The sequence below is a fragment of the Antechinus flavipes genome, chromosome 3 (assembly GCF_016432865.1).
Source record: "Antechinus flavipes isolate AdamAnt ecotype Samford, QLD, Australia chromosome 3, AdamAnt_v2, whole genome shotgun sequence".
NCBI classification, from domain to species: domain Eukaryota; kingdom Metazoa; phylum Chordata; class Mammalia; order Dasyuromorphia; family Dasyuridae; genus Antechinus; species Antechinus flavipes.
Genome location: NC_067400.1, coordinates 8,953,687 through 8,973,703, shown reverse-complemented (window position 1 = coordinate 8,973,703; position 20,017 = coordinate 8,953,687). Strand labels below are relative to the sequence as shown.

Genomic DNA, 20,017 nt, shown 5'->3' with positions numbered 1-20,017 from the left:
CTGGGAAATGGAAGGGTGGAAGCCTCTCTGGCAGGGAGGGGGAGATAGCGTGCCCATTTTACAGATGCTCCGGATTGAGGTGAGAGGTGGTAGTCAGCAGCAAGAAGAGGAGCGTGGGAGAAGGCTCGGGATCATGTGGGAGCTGGCCGGGCCCGAAGGGCGGGATTAGTCCCTCCGCGGCCAGAGCTGTCCCAGTGCGGGGGCTGCCTTGGGGGGAGGGGCTGCCTCAGGGGGAGGGGCTCCCCGCCGTCCAAGGTCTCCGCCCGCGGCTGAGGGACCACTGGTGGGCACGGGGGATGCTTAGCTCGGGGGAGACCTGAGGGACTCTGCAGTCTTTTAGCTTCCGGGCAATGACTAATAATCGCCCTACTATGTGCCGGGCATTGGCTAAGCGCTTTCCAGTTATCTCATTTTCTCCTTGTCCAGTCCGGCGGAGGAGGGACCAGTCTCTTCCCCACCCCCCCTCCCCTCCCCTTTCAGAGATGCGGAAACAGACATAAGCCGGTAAGTTTGTGAGCTGGCTCTGAGCTCAGGCCTCCCTGGGTCCCGCGGAAGTCCGCTCTCAGATCCAGAACTTCTTGTTGGGCCTCAGTTAGCTCATCTCTAAAATGGGATTCCAGCTTCAGAGTGCCTCCAAGGGCTCTGCAAGCCTGACAGGCCACCCCATGGCAAGGCCGGTCCCCATCAGCTCTCATTAAATCCGCCACGAGGCGCTTCCCGGAGGCCTGGGTCCTTGCGCTTGGAAGCTGGCCAAGCCAGGATGCTCCCTTTCCCTTGGATCCCCACCCAGGGGGTCTGCAGAGATTGCAGAGCTTGGCCCAGCGGGGCGGACCAAGGGCCTGGCTCATTGTCCTGGAAGCCGCAGCCCCGCTCAGCCCGGGGTCCAAGCCCCTAGGCCTGGGGGGCCAGGGAAGGCTGAGTGCCGGCCCCCTCCCTGGAGACCGGAGGGGGGGAAGGAAGGGGGGCTGGGTGGTGAGGTGGGGGTGGAGGTGGAGGGGCCAGGCAGGCGCCAGCAGCCCCGGCTTCCTGTAGGAGGCTGTCTCTGGCGGCGGCTGGGCGCCTCCTCACATTTTCCACTCTCTTATTCACCTTGGGGAGAAGGTGTCACTGGCCCCTCGGGCTGCAGGGAGAGGGAGAGGGAGGAGGGCGCTCACACACGTCCCACACTTTCCTCCGTTCGTTTGTACTCATGCGTATGCACAAGCAGGACAGATAGACGTGCAAATGTACCGCAGTAACGTACTCCCTGCGCAGATGTACTGCAGCCCCTACCAGGGTCCCTACACACTGCCGAACAGGCAGATGCGGCTGTGACCTCACATATGTGAACAGGTAGGCAGGGAGCACCTGTTTGGGAAGTGTGTACACACACACACACACACACACACACACACACACACACTCACACACACACACTCACACACACATACACACTCACACACATTCACACACACACACACATACTCCTGAATTACTCCTAGAAACACTTGTTTTCCATGATAGAAGGACCTACAATCCGGTCCCAGATACCCCCTCTCCCATTCCCTCACCCACACACTCCGGTCTTGTCTCCTCCCCCCACTCCTAAGCCAGGGCTCACCCACAGCAGTTGCACTTTTGTGCTCACACCCCCTAAAGTAAAAGGAAGAGGGATGGCATTATGGAAGGATACCTAAGAGGAGGCTCAAAGGTTCATAGGACCCTTGAGGTAAAGTGGGAAGGGCTTCTGGAAGCTGCTTCTAGCTCTGCCCTCGGGGCCAAAGGCCCAATCTTTCCCCCAATTGCCTGAAACAGCCACCTCCCTCCCCACCCCATACCTTATTTTCTAGGCATTTGATTTCCCCTCAGTCCTTCCATAGCATGGACTTGGGAATCTTCAGCTCCATCAATCAGTCAATGTTTATTAAGTGCCTACTACGCGCCAGGCCTGTGCTAAGCCAGTCAATGAGCATTTATTAAACCTTTAAAAGATGATAAGCTCAAGTCTGGGAACACAGAGACAGACAGAAAGTCAGTTCCTGCCCACAGGGACCTTATTTTTTTCCCTTCTTTCTTCATTGTTTTATTTTACAGATGTATATTTATATTTTAAATTAAATAATTTAAATAAATAAAAAATAAAATATAAATATTTTAAGTATTAAATAAATTTAAATATAATTTAAATAATTAAATATAAAATATAAATTTAAATTTAAATAAATTTCTTTATGAATCATATTGGGAGAGAAAAATCAGATCCAAAGGGAAAAACCACAGGAGAGAAAAAAAACTCATAGCGTGTGTTGATTTCCATTCCGTCTCCTTAGTTCTTTTTCTGGCTGCAGATGACATTTTCTATCCAATCTATGGAGCTTGCCTTGGCTCACGGAGCCACTGAGAAGAACCCAGTCTTTCCTAGTCGATCACCGCACCATCTTGCTGTCCCTGTATACAGTGTATTCCTGCTTCTGCTTGTTTCTCTCAGCATCAGTTCGTGTAAATCTTTCCGGGCTTTTCTATGATCAGCTTGCTCATCATGATTAGAACTCGATTATTCCATCATCTTCATGTCCCCCAGCTTGTTCAGCCAGTCCCCAGTTCATGGGCATCCGCTCATTTTCCAATTCTCTGCTAGCACAAAAAGAGCCGCTACAAACACTTTTGCACACGTGGCTCCCTTTCCCTCCTCGATGGTTTCCTCGGGATACAGACCCAGCGAGGGCACGGCTGGGTCAAAGGGCGTGCCCAGTTTGATGGGCATCGTTCCGGATTGGGGAGCTTATGTCCTAAAGGAAGAAGACATGTAGAAAGTGTGTAAATGATGACAGTCTTCCAGGCGATGGGAAAATCAGCCCCAGGGATGGAGCAGAATCAGGATTGGATCCCAGAGAGAAAGGAGGACGTGCAGCTGCCTTAATTATCCTCCTCTGGACATCGATACTTTTCTGGCGAACTAAAAAAAAAAGTATTTTTTTCCTAATTGGGGTTAAGTGACTTGCCCAGGGTCACACGGCTAGGAAGTGTTAAGTGTCTGAGGTCAGATGGGGACTCAGGCCTTCCTGACTTCAGGCCGCCCACTCCGCCCACCAGCTGCCCCTTCACCAGACTAGTTCAATTAGACACCAACTAGACACACAATTCCTGACGTGGTCTGACCAGGCCCAGCGTATGAAGCCCTTGTCCACTCCCTCGAGGCAGTTGGGGAGTGCCATAGTGCACAGAGTGATGGTTCTGGAGTTTGAATCCTGACTCAAAATCCTTAAAAGTTATCTCAGTTTCCTCATCTGTAAAATGGAGATCATGATTGCACCAGCCTCCCAGGGTTGTTGGGAAGATCGAAGAAGGCCATGTTTACAGCCTGGCACATAGCAGGTGCTTCATACACACTTGTTTCTTCCTTCCTTCTGGAAGGGTCCCAGGGTCTCCGAACTTGATTAGCCGCCCAATTCTTGTTATCAAGCCTATGACGCATTAAGCTCCCAGCTGGCTGTCCCGAGGAAACATTTCTTGTCCTTGGTGATTTGATCCTAAATCAGAACCCCCATTGTATTTACTAGATTCGGCCCAGGCAGTGGGGCGGGCAGTGGATGGAGCCGTGGGCCTGGGGTTCAAATCTGGCCTCGGACACTTACTAGCTGTGCGACCTGGGTGAGAGACTGAATCTGTCTCAGGCCCTGGAAGAGGAAATGGCAAACCGCTCCGGGGTCTTTGCCAAGAAAGCCCCTGGGCCGTGTTGGCGTGTCACGGTCCACGGTGTGAGTCACGCTGGGAGAGTCGGCCCGCTGACCGGCCTGCCGTGGCTTTTGTTCTTTGGGGCCGGACCCCGGTGCCTAGCACGGTGCTTGGGACGCGATCGGGCTGGAGCGCACGGGAAGACTCGTCTGACCGCCACCTCGGCCTTCGCCTGCACCCCATGTGTCCGGCTCTCTCCACTGTTTCCTTTGCACTTTCCTTACCTGCCTCCCTGCCCCCTGAGCTGGGGCTGCCCTGGCTTTGTCTCAGGATCCGGTGACAGAAGAGGAAATGAAGGGAGATCTAGGAGGCCTACCCCAGCCCTCCGGACAGAGCCGGCTGCCTCGTGGGGCCAGAAAGCTTCCTTTAAAGCACACATTCTGTGGAGGCAGGAAGCCGGGGACCTGGCGTGGCGTCCCCTCCTCCCCATGGTAAGTGTGGTTGCTCAGGCCCCATTCTGGCAGTTCTGGTAACCACTTCCGACCACTGAGTTGAATGTACAGAGGCTGCCCATGTCCTTAACAAGAAGGAGAGAAAAGCAGTTTTTAAAGGTTTAATAAGGGCTCCTGGTACTCTGACAAGCTGAAGAGTCCAGGGTGGGAGAGAAGAGGAAGCTTGGCCGGCCCCCGCTTCCCTTCCAGCCCTCGGCTCCAAGTTGGAGGCGTTCCTGGATCTCCTTCGGGTTCACCCATAACTCTGGAACTGGGAGGACCTCGGAGTCTGTCTCCTCCCACCTACTTAGTGGTCTCTGGTCACAATCAGAGGGAGGACTCACTGCACTGGCCAAACCAAGAGCCAATAAAGCCAGGAGTGAGACATCGTCATGGGGTGGGCTTGGGCTGGCATCCTCAGACTGCCCGGTCTAACAAGACCGAGGTCGCCGGCCCGGCTCAGCCCAGTCCAGAAAGCCTGAGGTCATTGGTTCTGCTTGGCCCAGTCCAAGAGGCTCGAGGTCTCTGTCCCTGCTCGGCCCAGTCCTGGAGGCCCGAGATTGCCGGCCTGGCTCGGCTGAGCTCCCTGGAGTGATGGCAAAGTGCCGTGGATGGCAGCCCTGTTAAGACATGGGGGAGTAGAATGAAAGGCTTTCCTCCAAGAGAAGACTCACTTCATCTAGTCAGTCTCTAGCACCTGCGCATATTTCAATAAGATGCAGAGGGGCCGCCGGCCCGGCGCTGCGCGGCGCTCCCGGTCATCCTCGTGCTCCCGCCGCTCCGGGCGCGCTGGCTGCGGTTCTCCGCCATCTGTGCTGCTTTTGGCCCAAAAACCCCAAGGAAACACAAGGGCGCCCCCAACCCCCGCCCCCGCCCCCGTGCGTGGAACCACTGGCCGCGGCAAAGAAAGCGCTTGGACACGGCGGGCGCGCTCGCTCAGCTTGGGGGTGTTTTCTAGGTGCGTCCTGCGCACGATGGGGATGCACGGAGTCAGTGCCGGGAAGCCCCGGAGGGGAGTGGGAGAGAGAAGGGCTGTGAGACCGTCTGCCCACCCGGGAGCCCGCGGAGCCATTGGGCTGGCGCCATTGTTGGGGCCACGCCAGGAAACGGAGCCGCTCCTGTTAGGAAGGGCCCGAAGATGGCCCGGCAGGGTCAAGTGCCAGACCCTCGGGCCCTCCCTGGAGCCGAACTACCGAGCGCTTCCACTTTAGTGAGCGCTTCCTTTACTGAGCGGCCACATGGTGCGCACGCCTAAAAGCTTATGTTTATGGAGAATTCACCCAGAGCCCCCCAGAGTCCGGAAGAGATGCGCAAACACTCTCCCGGGCCTCTGAGAACCTCCTCTCAGTGAGGAGACGCGGGAGACTGGAACAGGACGGCTGAGCCCGGTGTCCACATCGGAAATGGCAGCGTGGAAGCCCGGAGCTCGGGATCACGTGAGGGCAGCCTGGAGGGGTCCCCACCCCCAGTCTCAGAGGGAGCTGTTTGTGGCCTGGAAACTGCTGAGCTCAGCTCGGTCTCGGCAGCCACAGTCACACATCCTGTGCCCGAGGCCGGCCTTGTGCTGTCAGTGTGGTCCTCTTCAAATATGAGGGACAGACAACATTTCGTGTGTGTATTATCATTATGTTAATGATATATGGGGTAGACTTACACATACAGGAGAAAGATCAAGAACACGGTTGGGCCATGGAGAGATGAGAACTTTGCTTCTAGATCTTGCCTTTATTTATGGACCTTCCCCTCTCCCGCTCCCAGAGAATCAGTAGTAGGGGAGAAACATTTATTAAGCTTCTGGGATGAGCCAGGATGAGGATATGAAGAAAGGCTCAAGTTCGTGCCTCCGAGGAGCTCACAGAAAAGGAACTCGCGGTTTGAGAATCTGGGCCATCTAAGGGCAAGGACCAGGGACAATTTGTGTAAAGGACAATCTTTAAACAGATGCTCACCACTGTAGTCCAACCGCTGGCGATTCGAAAAGAGGAGATAAATAACTGTTCCTTAGGGCAGCTGGGTGGTGCAGGGCATAAAGCACCAGCCTCGAAGTCAGGAGGACTTGAGTTCAAATCCTCACACTTCCTGGCTGTGTGACCCTGGGCAATTACCTCAATTACCTCAGAAAAAAAAAAAAAAAAAAGAAAGAAAGAAAGAAAAGAATTGTTTTCTATATAAGAGGGAAGTCTAACAGAAATACCACCCTTGACCAGGAAACGCCAGTGAAAACTGAGTTGTCTGAAAGGACCAATTAGTTGGAGATGTCTCTGCTCAGGATTCCACAAAGTTTGACCCCTCAAACCTCCATTTGGAGAGGGAAGTTAAAACTCCGAGAAATAACAGGCAGATCCTCTTCACAAAAAAGACTGGTGTGAGGGGATTTTTCCTTTCAAAAAGATTTATAGCAAAGAAAGTCCAAGGCCTTTATGTTCAAAGGAAAATGGCAGAATCCCTCATTCTCCTATTAGGTAGAGAGAACAGTCGGGAGATTCTGTGTCAATTCTGGGGGAATAGCACTTTGAGGAAATAGTGTAATTCACTCCAGCTGAAGCCAGAAGTCAGAAGCAAGAACAGCTCCAAAATTTAACACCCAGGGGAGCTATGGAGGAGAGGAACCAGCAGCAGCCCCCGGAGAATTGTGGAGGGCCAGCGCCGCACAGAAGGACAGCCCTTCCTCATGGGGGGTACGAGCTTCCCTTTTGCTGCCTTCCCAGCCTTACACATTGTGCACACGTGTGCACATCCATACCTGGGCTCTGGCTCTAGTTTTCCCAGACGTACAGCTTTCTATGTGTTGTTCCTCCCCCCCCCCCCCCAACACTTTCCATCGATGGTGTGTGCATTGGTGCTCTGTTTTTTATTGTTCTTTTTATGAAATGCCATTACTTTGAACTAATTGTGTCTGGCTGATTATTAAAGGTAAATACACGGGCAGGGGCTTGTTCTTAAAAGGGTCTAGTTCTTAAAAGACAAAAATTCATAGAGGATGGTATCATCGTATCTGTGGAGGCTACTGGGGCATGGCATGCCAGATATCACAATCCTCTCCTTTTCTTTCTTTCTTTCTTTCTTTCTTTCTTTCTTTCTTTCTTTCTTTCTTTCTTTCTTTCTTTCTTTCTTTCTTTCTTTCTTTCTTTCTTTCTTTCTTTCTTTCTTTCTTTCTTTCTTTCTTTCTTTCTTTCTTTCTTTCTTTCTTTCTTTCTTTCTTTCTTTCTTTCTTTCTTTCTTTCTTTCTTTCTTTCTTTCTTTCTCTCTCTTTCTTTTCTTTCTTTCTCCTCCTCCTCCTTTTCATCCTCCTCTTTTTCCTCTTGTAAGTGTTGGGGTTAAAACATTTTTTTCAAGAAAAGTACTGCTCTTTCCTTGAAGCGTTCCTTGTTGAGGACGGCAAGATATAATGTACCTCTAGAAGTCAGTGATGGATAATTCAAGGAGGTGTGTGTGTGTGGGGGCTGGATGTGGAAAGGCTTCAGGTGGGAAACTGATTCCTGAGCAAAGTCTTGAAGGTCCTCAAGGACCAAGCCGGGATTTCCTGCCAGAGGGGCTGATCCGGGGACTGGGTTCGAGAGCCTCGGTCCACGTGTCCTCCGCTCGCTGGGTGGCAGAACGTGACCGAGCCTGGGAGACCGTGTGGCCGAGGCGGGGTTCCGAGGGGGTGTGTTTCTTTCCCTCCTAGCCCAGGCTTGGGGGGCAGCTCTGAGCCTCTTCCCCCGCGGTTTCCTGTCCCTGGGAGCGCAAGGAAGGTGCGGTTCCCGAGGCTTCGAAAAGTTTCCAGAGTCTCGGGCTCTGCTGGGAAGAGGGGCCGGCGCCCGCCTCGGCGGGCAGGGATGGATGGCAGATGGGGGGAGGGGAGGGGAATGGAAAAGGAGACGCAGCAGTTTCGGTTCCGCTGAGACTGACGGGAAAGTCCCCCGGGCCCAGAAGAAACAACAATAACAACAACAGAAAAAAGCCTGGGGAGCCGAGCCGGCTGCCCTCGCCCTGATCCCAAAGCGAAACCGTCCCCTGAAAGGGCTCGGGGAGCGTGAGCCGGGCTGGGAGCCGAGCCCAGAGCGGGAGCCAGGTGTGAAATCGCGGGGGGGGGGGGTGTCTCTGTTCCTGCCCCCACCCCCCCCCACTGCGCGGGGCTGGGGGTAAGGCTCCTCCTGGCTCTGAGGCTCAGTTTCTCCACCTGTAAAATTAGGGATTGGAAGGAGCAGAAGCTCTGAGGCGTCTCCCTCCCCCTGTTTCCGTGACAGCCCCACGACATAAGGAGGAGTGGATCCGCTCGCGTTTCCGGGCGGGGACCAGGCTCCTGGGGACTTCTTAGCTGACCCACCTGGGGCTCGTCTGGGGCCCCTCCCACCATTTCGAGACTAAACCCATCTCTCTGTCGTGGTCTCTCTCTCCTCCCTCAACTTTCCCTTCCTCTGGCTTTCCTTCTCCTCCCTGTCTGACTCTCCTCTCTTTTTCCTGTCTTTCTGTCTGTGTCTCTTCCCCTCCTTCCCCTCTCCCCTCTGTCTCGCTCCCTCCCTCCCTCTTCTCTGTCCCATCTCCTCCTCCCCTCCCTTCCTTCCTCCTTTCCTCCTTCCCCTCTGTCTTTCTGTCTCTGAATGTCTCTCTCCACCTTCTTTATCTCTCTGTGTCTCTTTCCATCTTCTCGATCTCCTTTTCTGTCTCTTTCTGTTTCTGTGTCTGTCTTTGTCCTCCGGGACAAAACTAGAGAATTTTCCCAGTGACCTTCTACCCCCCTTAGCTCTCGGTGGCGCCCTGTGAATGAGGGGGGAAGAACTGGGCTCACTTCTCTCGTTTTGACTCAGCAGGGAGAAACCTTGTGCTCAGCCAGAGTGAATGACTGATAATGAGAATCCTTCTTCCGAAGTGTCTGAAAGCAGTCCTTTGATGGCAGAAGGGGAGATCAGCAGGCCCAAGATCATCGAATCATAGCTCTAGAGCTGATCAGGCCCTCAGTGGTCATTTAGCCCCTTCCTTTGACAGATGGGGAAACTGAGGCCCATGGAGTTTAAAGCAACAGGATCCTTGTTTGGGACCCCAAGGGCCCCTCACTTCACTCGATACCTTAATTTTAGAGGGGAAGGAGAAGTTTGCTTATCATAGAGCTGAAGTTAGTTGCTTAAGGTCAGGAGAACTTGAACCCAGGCCTTCTTGTCCAGAGTCCAGGCTCTAACCACTGAATTTTCTGGGCCAGAGTTCAACGTGACTTCCTTGCAGGGTCAGGGGCCTCTTCGGTCTTCACTATTGTTTTTTTTCCACTTAAAATCTAACCACTTTCTCACAGTTTGCAGAATAGAAAACCTTCCTTTTCCATGAGCTTTCTCACTTTCCTCATTCTCCCCAACCCCTACCTCGCTGCTCCCCCTCCACTCTCTTGCGCAAACCTTTAAGCATTTAGGCAGGGGCCTGATAGATGCTGCAGACAGAGTCCCAGACTGTTCCTTTCTCAGACTCCTGGGAGGCTGAATGAAGCCTCCTTCATTCTCTCGGCCTCCTGTTTCCCAACCCACGATCTGCTTTGTTTCCTAGGACAGCTCAGGAGCCTGATTTAATTTATTAAATAGTATCTTATTTTTCTAAACATATACAAACATCCACCTCTGCAAAATCTTGTGCTCCAAAATTTTCTCCTCCTACCCCAGACAGCAAAGCAATCCAATATGGGTTAAACATATGCAATTCTTCTAATTCATGCTGCATGAGAAAAATCAGATCAAAAGGGGAAAAGAGCAAAAGAAAGAAAAAACAAGGAAATAAACAAACAATACAACAACCACCAAAGTGAAAATACTCTGCCTTGATCCACATTCAGTCTCCATAATTCTCTCTCTGGAGGTGAATGGCATTTTCCATCCCAAGTCTATTGGAACTGGCCTGAATCAGCCATTGCTGATGGGGGAGCTCGGTCCATCAGAGTTGATCATCACATAATCTCGTGGCTGGGTGTGATGTTCTCTTGGTTCTACTCCCTTCATTCAGCATCAGTTCATGTGAGTCTTTCCAGACCTGCTGATTATTTCTTACAGAACACTGATATTCTATAACATTCAGGTACCATAACTTATTCAGCCATTCCCCAACTGATGGGCATCCCTCACTTTCCAGTTCCTGCCACTAAAAAAAGGGCCACCACAAACCTTTTTGCACATGTGGGTCTCTTTCCCTCCTTTAAGATCTCTTTAGGATACAGGCCCAGTAGAAACATTGCTGGATCAAAGGGTGTGCACAGTTTGATAGCCCTTTGGGCACAGTTCTAAATTGCTCTCCATAATGGTTGATCAGTTCACAACTCCACCAACAATGCAGCCTGATTATTTGGAAATAAATCCCTGTTTCATGCATTCAGGGGGTGAATGTCCCCACTGATGGGGGGGGAGGCTCTGCATTTTCAGAGGGACTAGAATCTTGGCCTGCAGCCAGATCATTGGGATCGAGCAGTGTGACAGAAGGACCTTGGAGGAGGAGTAAGAGATCTGGGCTCTGGTTCCAGCTCCAAAATCCCCCACAGGAATATTGTATCTAGGATATACTGCAACATATCCAACATATAAAGGACTGCTTGCCATCTAGGGGAGGGGGTGGAGGGAGGGAGGGGAAAAAAAAATCGGAACAGAAATGAGTGTCAATATAATGTAATTATTAAATAAAAAATTAAAAAAAAAATCCCCCACAGGAGCACAGCCTCTCCGTGCCTCAATGTGCTCATTTGCAAAATGGGGACAATACTGTCCTTGCTGCTCCTCCTCACTGGGATGATCCCACACTCAAATGCTATAACGGTGGGACACCTGGCTCTGCAAGCTGGCTTCTGGCTTTATTACTCTTCCGAACTTGCTGTCTCCAGAGTTACTGGTAGTCTCTTAGTTACCCAAATGGGACGGCCTTTTCTCAGTCTTTACTGCCCAACTTCTCTGCAGCAGCTGAGACTTTGGAGGGACTCTACCTTCCGGTGAGCCGAGGCAGCCGGTTGCACTTCCAGCCCTTTTGCTGTTGAGTCATTCGTGTCTGACTCCTCGTGACCCCACGTGGGGTTTTCTTGGTGGAAACACTGGAGTAGTTGCCATTTCCTTCTCCTGCTCATTTTATCCTTGAGGAGACCGAGGCACACACGGTGGAGCGACCTGCCCAGGGTGATCCAGCTGGGAAGTGCCTGAGGCTGGATTTGAAGTCAGGGAGAGGGTTTTCCAGCCTGAGTGTTTCATTTTCCTCCACTGTGGAATGGGGGTAAGAGCAGCATCCATCCCTCAGGGCTGCTGTTGTGAGCATCAAGTGAGAATATTGGCAGGGCTTAGTCCAGAGCCTGGCACACGTTGCTCTAGAAATCTTATTCCTTTCCCCCTTTCTTCTCTGGTTCTTGAATGTTTCCTTTGGTTGGCTCATCATCCATAGCTTGCCCCCAACTAGGGATACATCCCAGGCTTGTACGGGGACCTCTTCTCTTCGCTCCCCGTATTCTCTCTCTTTGGAGATCAGCGGAGTTTAACTATCATCTCTCTGCAGATGATTCCAGATCTACAGGGAGTCCATGAGCTGACTGGGTTACAGTCTCAGCTGTAGACTCCACTGCAGCCACGGAGTCCATTGGGAAAGATGGCACCGGCGGCATGGCGAGGATGTGGGAGCAGCATTTGGGAGGTGAAGGACCCAGCCATGGAAGCCCCTTCTCGGGTCACAATCCTCCCGGCCCTGTGCCTTGTCCATCCCCCCAGAGTTACCGGGAGCATCCACCAAAGGGACCTCCTGGAGGTGGATGGGCCCATCGTTGGCTACTCGAGGATTGCCAACCATATTGTATGTGGGGTGCTTCTAGGGGGAAAACCTAAACTTTAAATAGTCGGCCCTTAGGCACCATGGTAGGGGTTCAACAAGCCAGGCAGGGGGAGAGCAAGTCCTTAGGAACCGGGGAGATTCTGCTGGGACTGAACTCAATCTAAACCTTTGAATCCCAGGCTGAGGGACTGCGGAGATTAGCTTATCTTTTCTGGGAGGAGACCAGATATTTGACGTCATTTATGACTCTCTTTAGCCTAGAACTGTGCCTGTACAGGGAAGCGTCTCTGGGGTTTAGGTGCCCACGCCTGGTGTCCCCAGTCCCTGCACAGCCGACTTCTGTGGGCCCAAAGCCCCATTTCCTACCGCGGCAGAGTCTCCTTTGGGGCAGAAATCTGTGGGCAATCGCACCGAGAATAGAACAGAATGATCAAAGATATGGACCTTTGGGAGCAGACGTTTCAGCGGATAATTAGAGAGAAGAAACCGCACCACCGATGGAAGCTGAAAGTGGACAATAACCTTGAGGTCAAAAGCCTGCGGCCGGGCTGGAAGCAATACACGCAAAAAGGCCTTGCAAGGTCAGTGGGGAGGGTCAGTGGGAGCCACGGAGAAGGAGCCCGGGGCGGGGGCTGTCTGTGGGTGCTTTGTCCGGAGGGATGGGGAGTGCTGGGGGAGAGCAGATGGGAAGGAAGCTCCGATCCGAATCAGTCAGCGATCAGCAACGCCGGGAGGGCAGATGCACCCGCAGGCCTTGAAACTGCAAACGCTGCATTTCACTGAGGAGGAAACAGGCCCAGAGCCTGGGCTGGCATTTAGGGGGCCCCAAGCCCTCACCTACCTCCTTGTCATGTGCTGTGCTTTCTCCCTAACGGGAGCCAGGACATTAGTGGAACTAATGAGGGGTGAGTTAGCCCCCTGCAGGCCCACAAATCAGCCCAGACTGTCCTAAGTAAGGACATTGGGTGTCAGGTCGTGGGGGGAGGCAGGAGATCTAACCTATCCCAGGGCAGGTTGATTTGGGGCCCAACTTTGGTCCCGTTGGGCAAGATGAGGGAGAGTTTGGTAGAGAGCTCCGGAGACCCTGGGAGCTTCCTCAGGGAAGACTTTAAAACCTTCTTCATTTGTCTGCTTGTTTATCTTCCCTCCCTCGAGGATGCTTCCCCCTCCCTGAGCCTATGGGAAGGTGGCTTTGGGCCAAGCATTGGTTGTGCAAAGTCTTTGACTCTGAGAAAGCCTTGAACCCGAGGAGGGCTCGGGACCCCAAGCCCATTACACCGTGTTACAAACCGGGACCCACAATATTGTAGTGACCTAAAAGCTTCTTTCTCGGCCATACTGCAGGACTCTAAGCCCGGTCTAAAGTGACAGGAGTCCAAAGGACTCGGCTGCCTTAGGAGAAGGCAGCAAACAGAAAACAAAGCCCACTCTTATCCAGGTTTTACAACTAGCTTCTTCCCCGGGGGTTCTGGGGCCACTTAATGTACAAGTAAAAGTGGCTCCAGACTGGTGACCTTCCAGTGCATCTGGTGTGAACGTCTGGGCTCTAATCCTACTTGGGAATTCCGAGATAACTTTATTTTATGTTGTTTCTGAGTTCAGGTGCTTATTTTGGCTCATTGTGGCCCTAAACAATGTTGTATTCCGACTATTTTAAGTCTATAAGTTGTAGAGGCGCTGACCTGTATTGTGGAGGGTGTTTCCTTCTCAGGGAATTTTCTATGTAGAATAATCCCGCTTTGAATACAAGTGACCATTTCAGGCAATCATTACTTGCACTAACTAGGACCTGGCCATCCACATGATTTCTCGAGGCACTAATTCTTAATTTGTGTGCATTATAATTTGTTTTTAGGTCACCTTCATTTCCCAGAATGTCTCTTTCCTCTCCCCCACCTAAGATAGACATCTCTTAGAAATGTGGTGGGTGAAACTGAAATGATCAAAGGAGCAAAGGTTTGAGTTCCTGAGCACATTGAATTATCAAGCAAAGCGTGTTAATTGTCCGACACACGGGAACAGGCCTCCTCAGCTTGGCACTGGAGCCCAAACTTGGGGAAGAAAAATTTCTATGCATTGAAAACAAACAAGACCAACCAATTAAAGGAAAACAATTAATTCGGACACAAACTCAGACAATTTGATTTCTAACTGGGGGAAAGATTAGGACTGTACAAGAAGGAGGGGGAGAATAAACAGGTGCCGTTCCCTGAAATCAGAAAAAGAGAAGTCTCCTCCCCGAAAGCGTCTGTATTGGATTAATGGAACATTAAAAAAAATCCATTGACCAGTAGGGGGCCAGTTTTCAAATAAGATATATAGTTTGCTTAATGTATAAATGTGAGAAAACTTTTTGTATCGGTCTTTGGATCTGACTAGGTTGGTCAGCATAACCAAGGTCCTTAATTAGGGGTCTCTAAGCAGCAGAGGAAGGTGGTTCGGCTTCCCAGCCACGCAGCGCTAGGTTCGAACAATACAGTCCATCTTCATCTCCGTTCCCACAACTGAATAAAGTTTTCTCACAAGACACAGATCGGACCAGATTCATCACTGAATAGAAATGAAACTGAGCGAGTTCCAGAATTGAATCACAAGAGCGAGTCAGCGTGATTTCCTCAATTCCCACTATCACTTGCCATTCTGATTCCTCCATTTCTCCCTTTTGATTCATGAAGGAGGAAGGCAGCCCATTTCCCTCATGGATCACTTATCTAAAAACCAAATCTACAAGGTTTTTCCCTGTACCCATAATTAGAATCACACAAGTCAGGTTATAGATCCAACTGCTTAGAAGACTCACTGTGGATGACTTTTGAGAAGGGAGATTTACATGACCCTGAGATGGTCAGAAAGACTTTAGCAAACACAAGTGCCATGGATCAAAAATCCATGGATCAAAGCAACATAATGATGATCATAAATATTAAATAGCGTCAAATCTCCTCATAGCCCAGTAACCCCCTCCCACCATCCATTTCATCATTTCATCTTGTCTTGAATCCCAGACATGGTTGTGTGGTCTTTGGAAACATTTTCTCGTGGACATTCTGGAATAGTCTCTGGGCAACTCTGAAGGTGGCTCTGATTCAGAATCACTTCTAGAGGTTCCTAGATCATTCTAAAATCTACCAGCAACAAGACTTACTGCAAGTGAGTTCAGGCTCTTAAAGCTGATTTTCCATTCACTGATTCATGTGCTGAAAATCAGTTTGAGCCTCATGGAACTAATCCTTTTCACAATAGAGCTGTAAAGGGGACATGAAATTAGGAAACCATAATTCACTGGTGATTTTGAAGACTGTTTTTATATGCCACCGCTGTTTTTAGATTTATCCAAGCCTGATATAAGAACCTTAAAAAAAAGATTCATGAGAGCTGACTTGTAAAATGAACCCTTCTGTCTTTTAAAATGCTCAATAACTTTAAAATGGAAAAAAGGATTTCACTTTCTTTGCAATTATCAATTAAATTCTATATGTAAAATTCTTAAATTCAGTTTCAGGAACTTAACATACTCAGAGCCCGAATTTTTATGCTAGATACATTTGGAAGTGAAATATATATAGATATAAATTTAGTTTTCAGAGAAATCCTGTTGCTTTCTTGAAATTTACTATTCCATGTAATTAGAAAACTTTTACATGACATCTTTGTTTCACTACTTGGTCCAGCACACCCTTTCCCTTAGGAGGATATTATTATATCCCATATTATAGTTTGACAACAAATACAGATTAAAGTTGTAAGATTTTTCATACTTGTCTCCTATTGTAGTAATTCAGAGATATTTCAGTTCAGTCTATTAATTAATAGATTTAGTATCATATTTACAAAACTTTTACTGGTCACCTGCCCTGATTATAGAAACTTGCTTTGAAGGGACAAGGAGGAACATGATCATAACAAGAAGAATAAAAGCTTTGAAAGGACAAGGAGGAACATGATCATAACAAGAAGAATAAAAGCTTTGAAAGGACAAGGAGGAACATGATCATAACAAGAAGAATAAAAGCTTTGAAAGGACAAGGAGGAACATGATCATAACAAGAAGAATAAAAGCTGTGAAAGGACAAGGAGGAACATGATCATAACAAGAAGAATAAAAGCTTTGAAAGGACAAGGAGGAACATGATCATAACAAGAAGAATAAAAGCTGTGAAAGGACAAGGAGGAACATGAAGAATATAACAAGAAGAATAAAAAAAACAGAGCCCCAAACCCCCAGACCTTCCAGCAGATTTAACCAGGATCCAACGTGTCCCCCAGCAGGGTCAGCATCCCACTCCTTGGAGGCTCTCCCCTCTGCCATGAAGGGAAGTTCTATAATTACATGTCATTCAGGGTAATTGTGGCCTCTAGACCTGAACTTAGTACTCCAGATAAGGACTGAGGAGGGCAGAGGGCAGTAGGACGATCATTCCTCCTTATCGCTGCAAGCCCACGAGATTGTGTGAGCTTTGTTGTTTTTCCGCTCACCATATCCTACCGCTGGCTCATCTCCAGCTTTGCATCCAGACCCTGGCAGGACAATTGCCCGATACTTTCTCCTTTCATTGAGTGGAATTTTGTCTTGATGGGTTCGGCCTGGGCTCTCACCTGTTGGTCCATCTCTCATCTGCGGCATCAGGTCAAGCTTTGGCTCCTCTGCAGATTTGCTGACTTTACCTTCTGAGTCTTTATCCGTTATCAGAAGATGATGAATCAGGGTCTGAGGGGGGTCATTATAAACCATCAAGCCCAAGGCCCTCATTTAGTCCTGGGGAGCCAGTCCCAGCCTGCTGGGAAATAGTCAGGTCCCTGGGGCTGTGCTGGGGAGACTCACGGAGGAGGACACGTTTTTGTGGCCTTGGTTTTCATGAATCGTCCCCTTGCAAACCACTGCTAATCACTCCCATCCCGCCTGGAGGTTTATATCTGAATACATGGTTTCCTCTGTCTTATCTTGGAGTTGGGGGGGAAGGGCTATGACCGGAGCCATTATCTCGGGTCTAGGAGTCTTGTAAGTCAGCCTCTTGTGTTCAGGCCCTTCTTGCCCCTCAAAACGCCCCAGGTCAGGCCCTCACCTCCACCCCCCCCCACCTGGGTGATATGGCTTGGGGCTTCCCCCGCCCTCCTGCCTCTTTCCAGTCCATCCCCCACGAAGCTGCCCATGCCACATTCTTGAGCTCGCTCCATCTCACCCTCTCTAATTATATACATGGATATAGATATAGAGCTAACTCTAATCCGCTGTCCCGGGACCCCTCCGGCCGGACCCTGACTGCTCTCCTCTGCCGCAGGTTTCGGTGCTCCTTGTGTGGCCGCAGCTGGGTCTCGGCCCAAGTGCTGATTCTCTTCTGGATGTGCCTGAAGGAACCCTACGGCCGGGTCAAGATGAGGGTCTTTGGCCAGCGCTGCCAGAAGTGCAGCCGGGCTCTGTTTGAGGAGCCCGAGTTCAGCCCGGAGGGCGTCGAGAAGGTCCTGGGCTGCCTGGTGGTCCGCATCCTGCTGAAGTGCTACCGGGAAAGTGCCCGCGCCGCCGTCCCCAGCGAGGACCCTTTGAGAGAAATCCTCGTGGCCGCACGACGCTGGGAATTGCGAGGCGTGCCTGCTGGGCGTCTCTTGCCCGAGCCAATCGGACGGCAAGGTCTCGGGGGCCCTTCCCAGAAGCACCCACACCTCGTCCCGGGACCGGCAGCCTGCCTCTAGGAGGAGGAAGTTGCTCCTGCTCCTTTCCCTTGGGGTTGTCATTGTCTTTGTGGCCCTGATGGTGACTCTTGGGCTCACTGGGCTCCTTTAGAAAGAGCCTCGTCCGGTGCCGTGGGATGGCAACGACTTCGCACCTCCCCAAACGGAACTAGCCCAATGATGTGCATTCACACGTGGACACACACGACTGGACGTAGGGTTACGTTTCATTTGCATTAGTAGCATTTCCCCATCCTTCTCTTAACTCTTCCCGAAGGCTACCTGATGAGCTTCTGGCTTCTGGGCTTGGGGGCCCCCTTCCCACGGGCTTCTTCCCGGACTCTCCTGCCCCTCTCCCCCTTTGGCCGACGTGCTCCCCTTACTCAGCTTGCTCACCAACTTTGCCCCGAGAAGCCATGGGATGGTGGAGGCGGAAGCTGGAGGGCGATTCCTGAGAAGACCCTGGGGCTGCCTGCGTTATTTCCGCAAGGAAAGCGACTCATTGCCACCTTCATGTTCCCAGTGGCCGAATGGCCTCCTTCAGGGAGCCTGAAAATAAACCATCAAACAGCCGTCTTCAGTTTGACTTTTTGTTCTAGGCTCTTCTTTGGACGGATTGTTTCCCTGGGGGCTGGACGCAGAGGCCAGTCCCGGGGGTGGGAGGGATTTCCTTCTGGGGGAGCCTCTGTCTTTTGTTACTATTGAATAAGGCTTCAGGGCCGGTGGAAAATATTGACCAGAACAATAATGGGGGAGGAGAAATGTCAGGCCTTCCCTGGCTTTCAGAGAGCAAATGACCCCTCTCCTCCCTGCCTGCTGTGTTGTGGGACATCTGCTCACTTTCTTAGTCCAGGGGAGACGGACCCGAGGATCGCTCCATTCAGAATTTGGCACAAGCCTCTCTCACGCTGGATGTGCGTCCTCCTCCCTGGCCCGCTGATTTCCATGAACCCAGTGAAGCCGTCCGTGAGGGTGGCGGAGGGGTCTGCGCTTGGGGAAGGAGGAAGGGAAGAAGGGAGAGAGAATCAGTGCGGGGGGGATCCCTGCCCGGCACTCTCCCACCTACACTACACTGCCCCAGACCCAATCTCTCCAGGCAGGGCAGAGGCTCAGGTTCTGCTGCCTCCTTGGAGGCTGCCGACATCCCTCGGGACAATCCAGGCTCAGAATGAGTCCGGTGCTCCCCGACCTCGTCGCCACAACCAGTGGGGCCAGTTGGCTCATTGCGCTCACGGGCTAAGAAGCTTGGATGGAAAGCTCAGTCCTTCCCAAGAGAGCTGGGCCCTGAGTGACTTAGAAGGGCTCGGAGGAAGGAGAGCAATGGAGGAAGAAGGGACATTTGCCATGTAGAACCTCGGAGGACATCCAGGCTCATGTAAATCCTGACCCATTTCTTTTTTCTGAGACATAAGGACCAGAGACATTTGACCTTTTCTTCTGCCCCATCTTGTCTCAGCAGGACTTCCTACTTCACCTTTCAGTGTCTCCATTATCCCCTGGAAACCAAGCCAACTGGGGGCAGGCAGCGACTTATTTGTGGACTCAGGGACTGGAGCTTAAAGGATCCTTGCCAGGTCCTTTGCTTAAACATGGAATTGCCTTGAACTGGTGGAAACCATAGCTTCCCCTCCACTATGGAAGTTTCAGATTATTGGATTCAGTGTGTGTGTGTGTGTGTGTGTGTGTGTGTGTGAATGTGTGTGTGTCTGTGTGAATGTGTGTGTGTCTGTGTGTGCGTGTGTGTAAGTATGTGTATGTGAGTGTGTGTGTGTCTGTGTGTGTGAGTGTGTATGTGTGTGTGTGAGAGTGTGTGTCTGTGTGTGAATGTGTGTGAATGTGTGTGATTGTGTGTGAATGTGTGTGAGTGTATGTGAATGTGTGTGTGTCTGTGTGTGCGTGTGTGTATCTGTGTGTAAGTGTGTGTATGTGTGTATATGTGAATGTGTGTGTCTGTGTGTGAGTGAGTGTGTGTCTGTGTGTGTGTCTGTGTGTGAGTGTGTATGTGTGTGTGTGAGAGTGTGTGTATCTGTGTGTGACTGTGTGTGAATGTGTGTGATTGTGTGTGAATGTGTGTGAGTGTATGTGAATGTGTGTGTGTCTGTGTGTGCGTGTGTGTATCTGTGTGTAAGTGTGTGTGTGAATGTGTGTGTGTCTGTGTGTGAGTGAGTGTGTGTATGTGTGTGTATGTGAGTGTGTGTGTGTCTGTGTGTGTGAGTGTGTATGTGTGTGTGTGAGAGTGTGTGTCTGTGTGTGACTGTGTGTGAATGTGTGTGATTGTGTGTGAATGTGTGTGAGTGTGTGTATGTGTGTGTATGTGAGTGTGTGTGTGTCTGTGTGTGTGAGTGTGTATGTGTGTGTGTGAGAGTGTGTGTCTGTGTGTGACTGTGTGTGAATGTGTGTGATTGTGTGTGAATGTGTGTGAGTGTGTGTATGTGAGTGTGTGTATGTGT

The 20,017-nt window shown here is 50.8% G+C and overlaps 1 protein-coding gene across 1 annotated transcript; it reads left to right on the top strand.

The window, feature by feature from the left end:
• The first annotated feature begins 12,170 nt into the window (after nucleotides 1-12,170).
• Nucleotides 12,171-18,154, top strand: LOC127557715 (receptor-transporting protein 3-like). The gene is made up of 2 exons (XM_051991025.1): nucleotides 12,171-12,481; nucleotides 17,180-18,154. The coding sequence occupies exons 1-2, from the start codon at nucleotides 12,327-12,329 to the stop codon at nucleotides 17,586-17,588; spliced, it is 564 nt and encodes a 187-aa protein (XP_051846985.1). The 5' UTR covers nucleotides 12,171-12,326; the 3' UTR covers nucleotides 17,589-18,154.
• Nucleotides 18,155-20,017: the final 1,863 nt, after the last annotated feature.

What these genes read in the sequence shown, in the direction of transcription:
- LOC127557715 (XM_051991025.1), top strand. Translation starts at nt 12,327, where the DNA reads ATGATCAAAGATATGGACCTTTGGGAGCAGACGTTTCAGCGGATAATT. An exon ending in ACGCAAAAAGGCCTTGCAAG is followed by an intron (nt 12,482 to 17,179) that starts GTCAGTGGGGAG and finishes CCTCTGCCGCAG; the next exon opens with GTTTCGGTGCTCCTTGTGTG.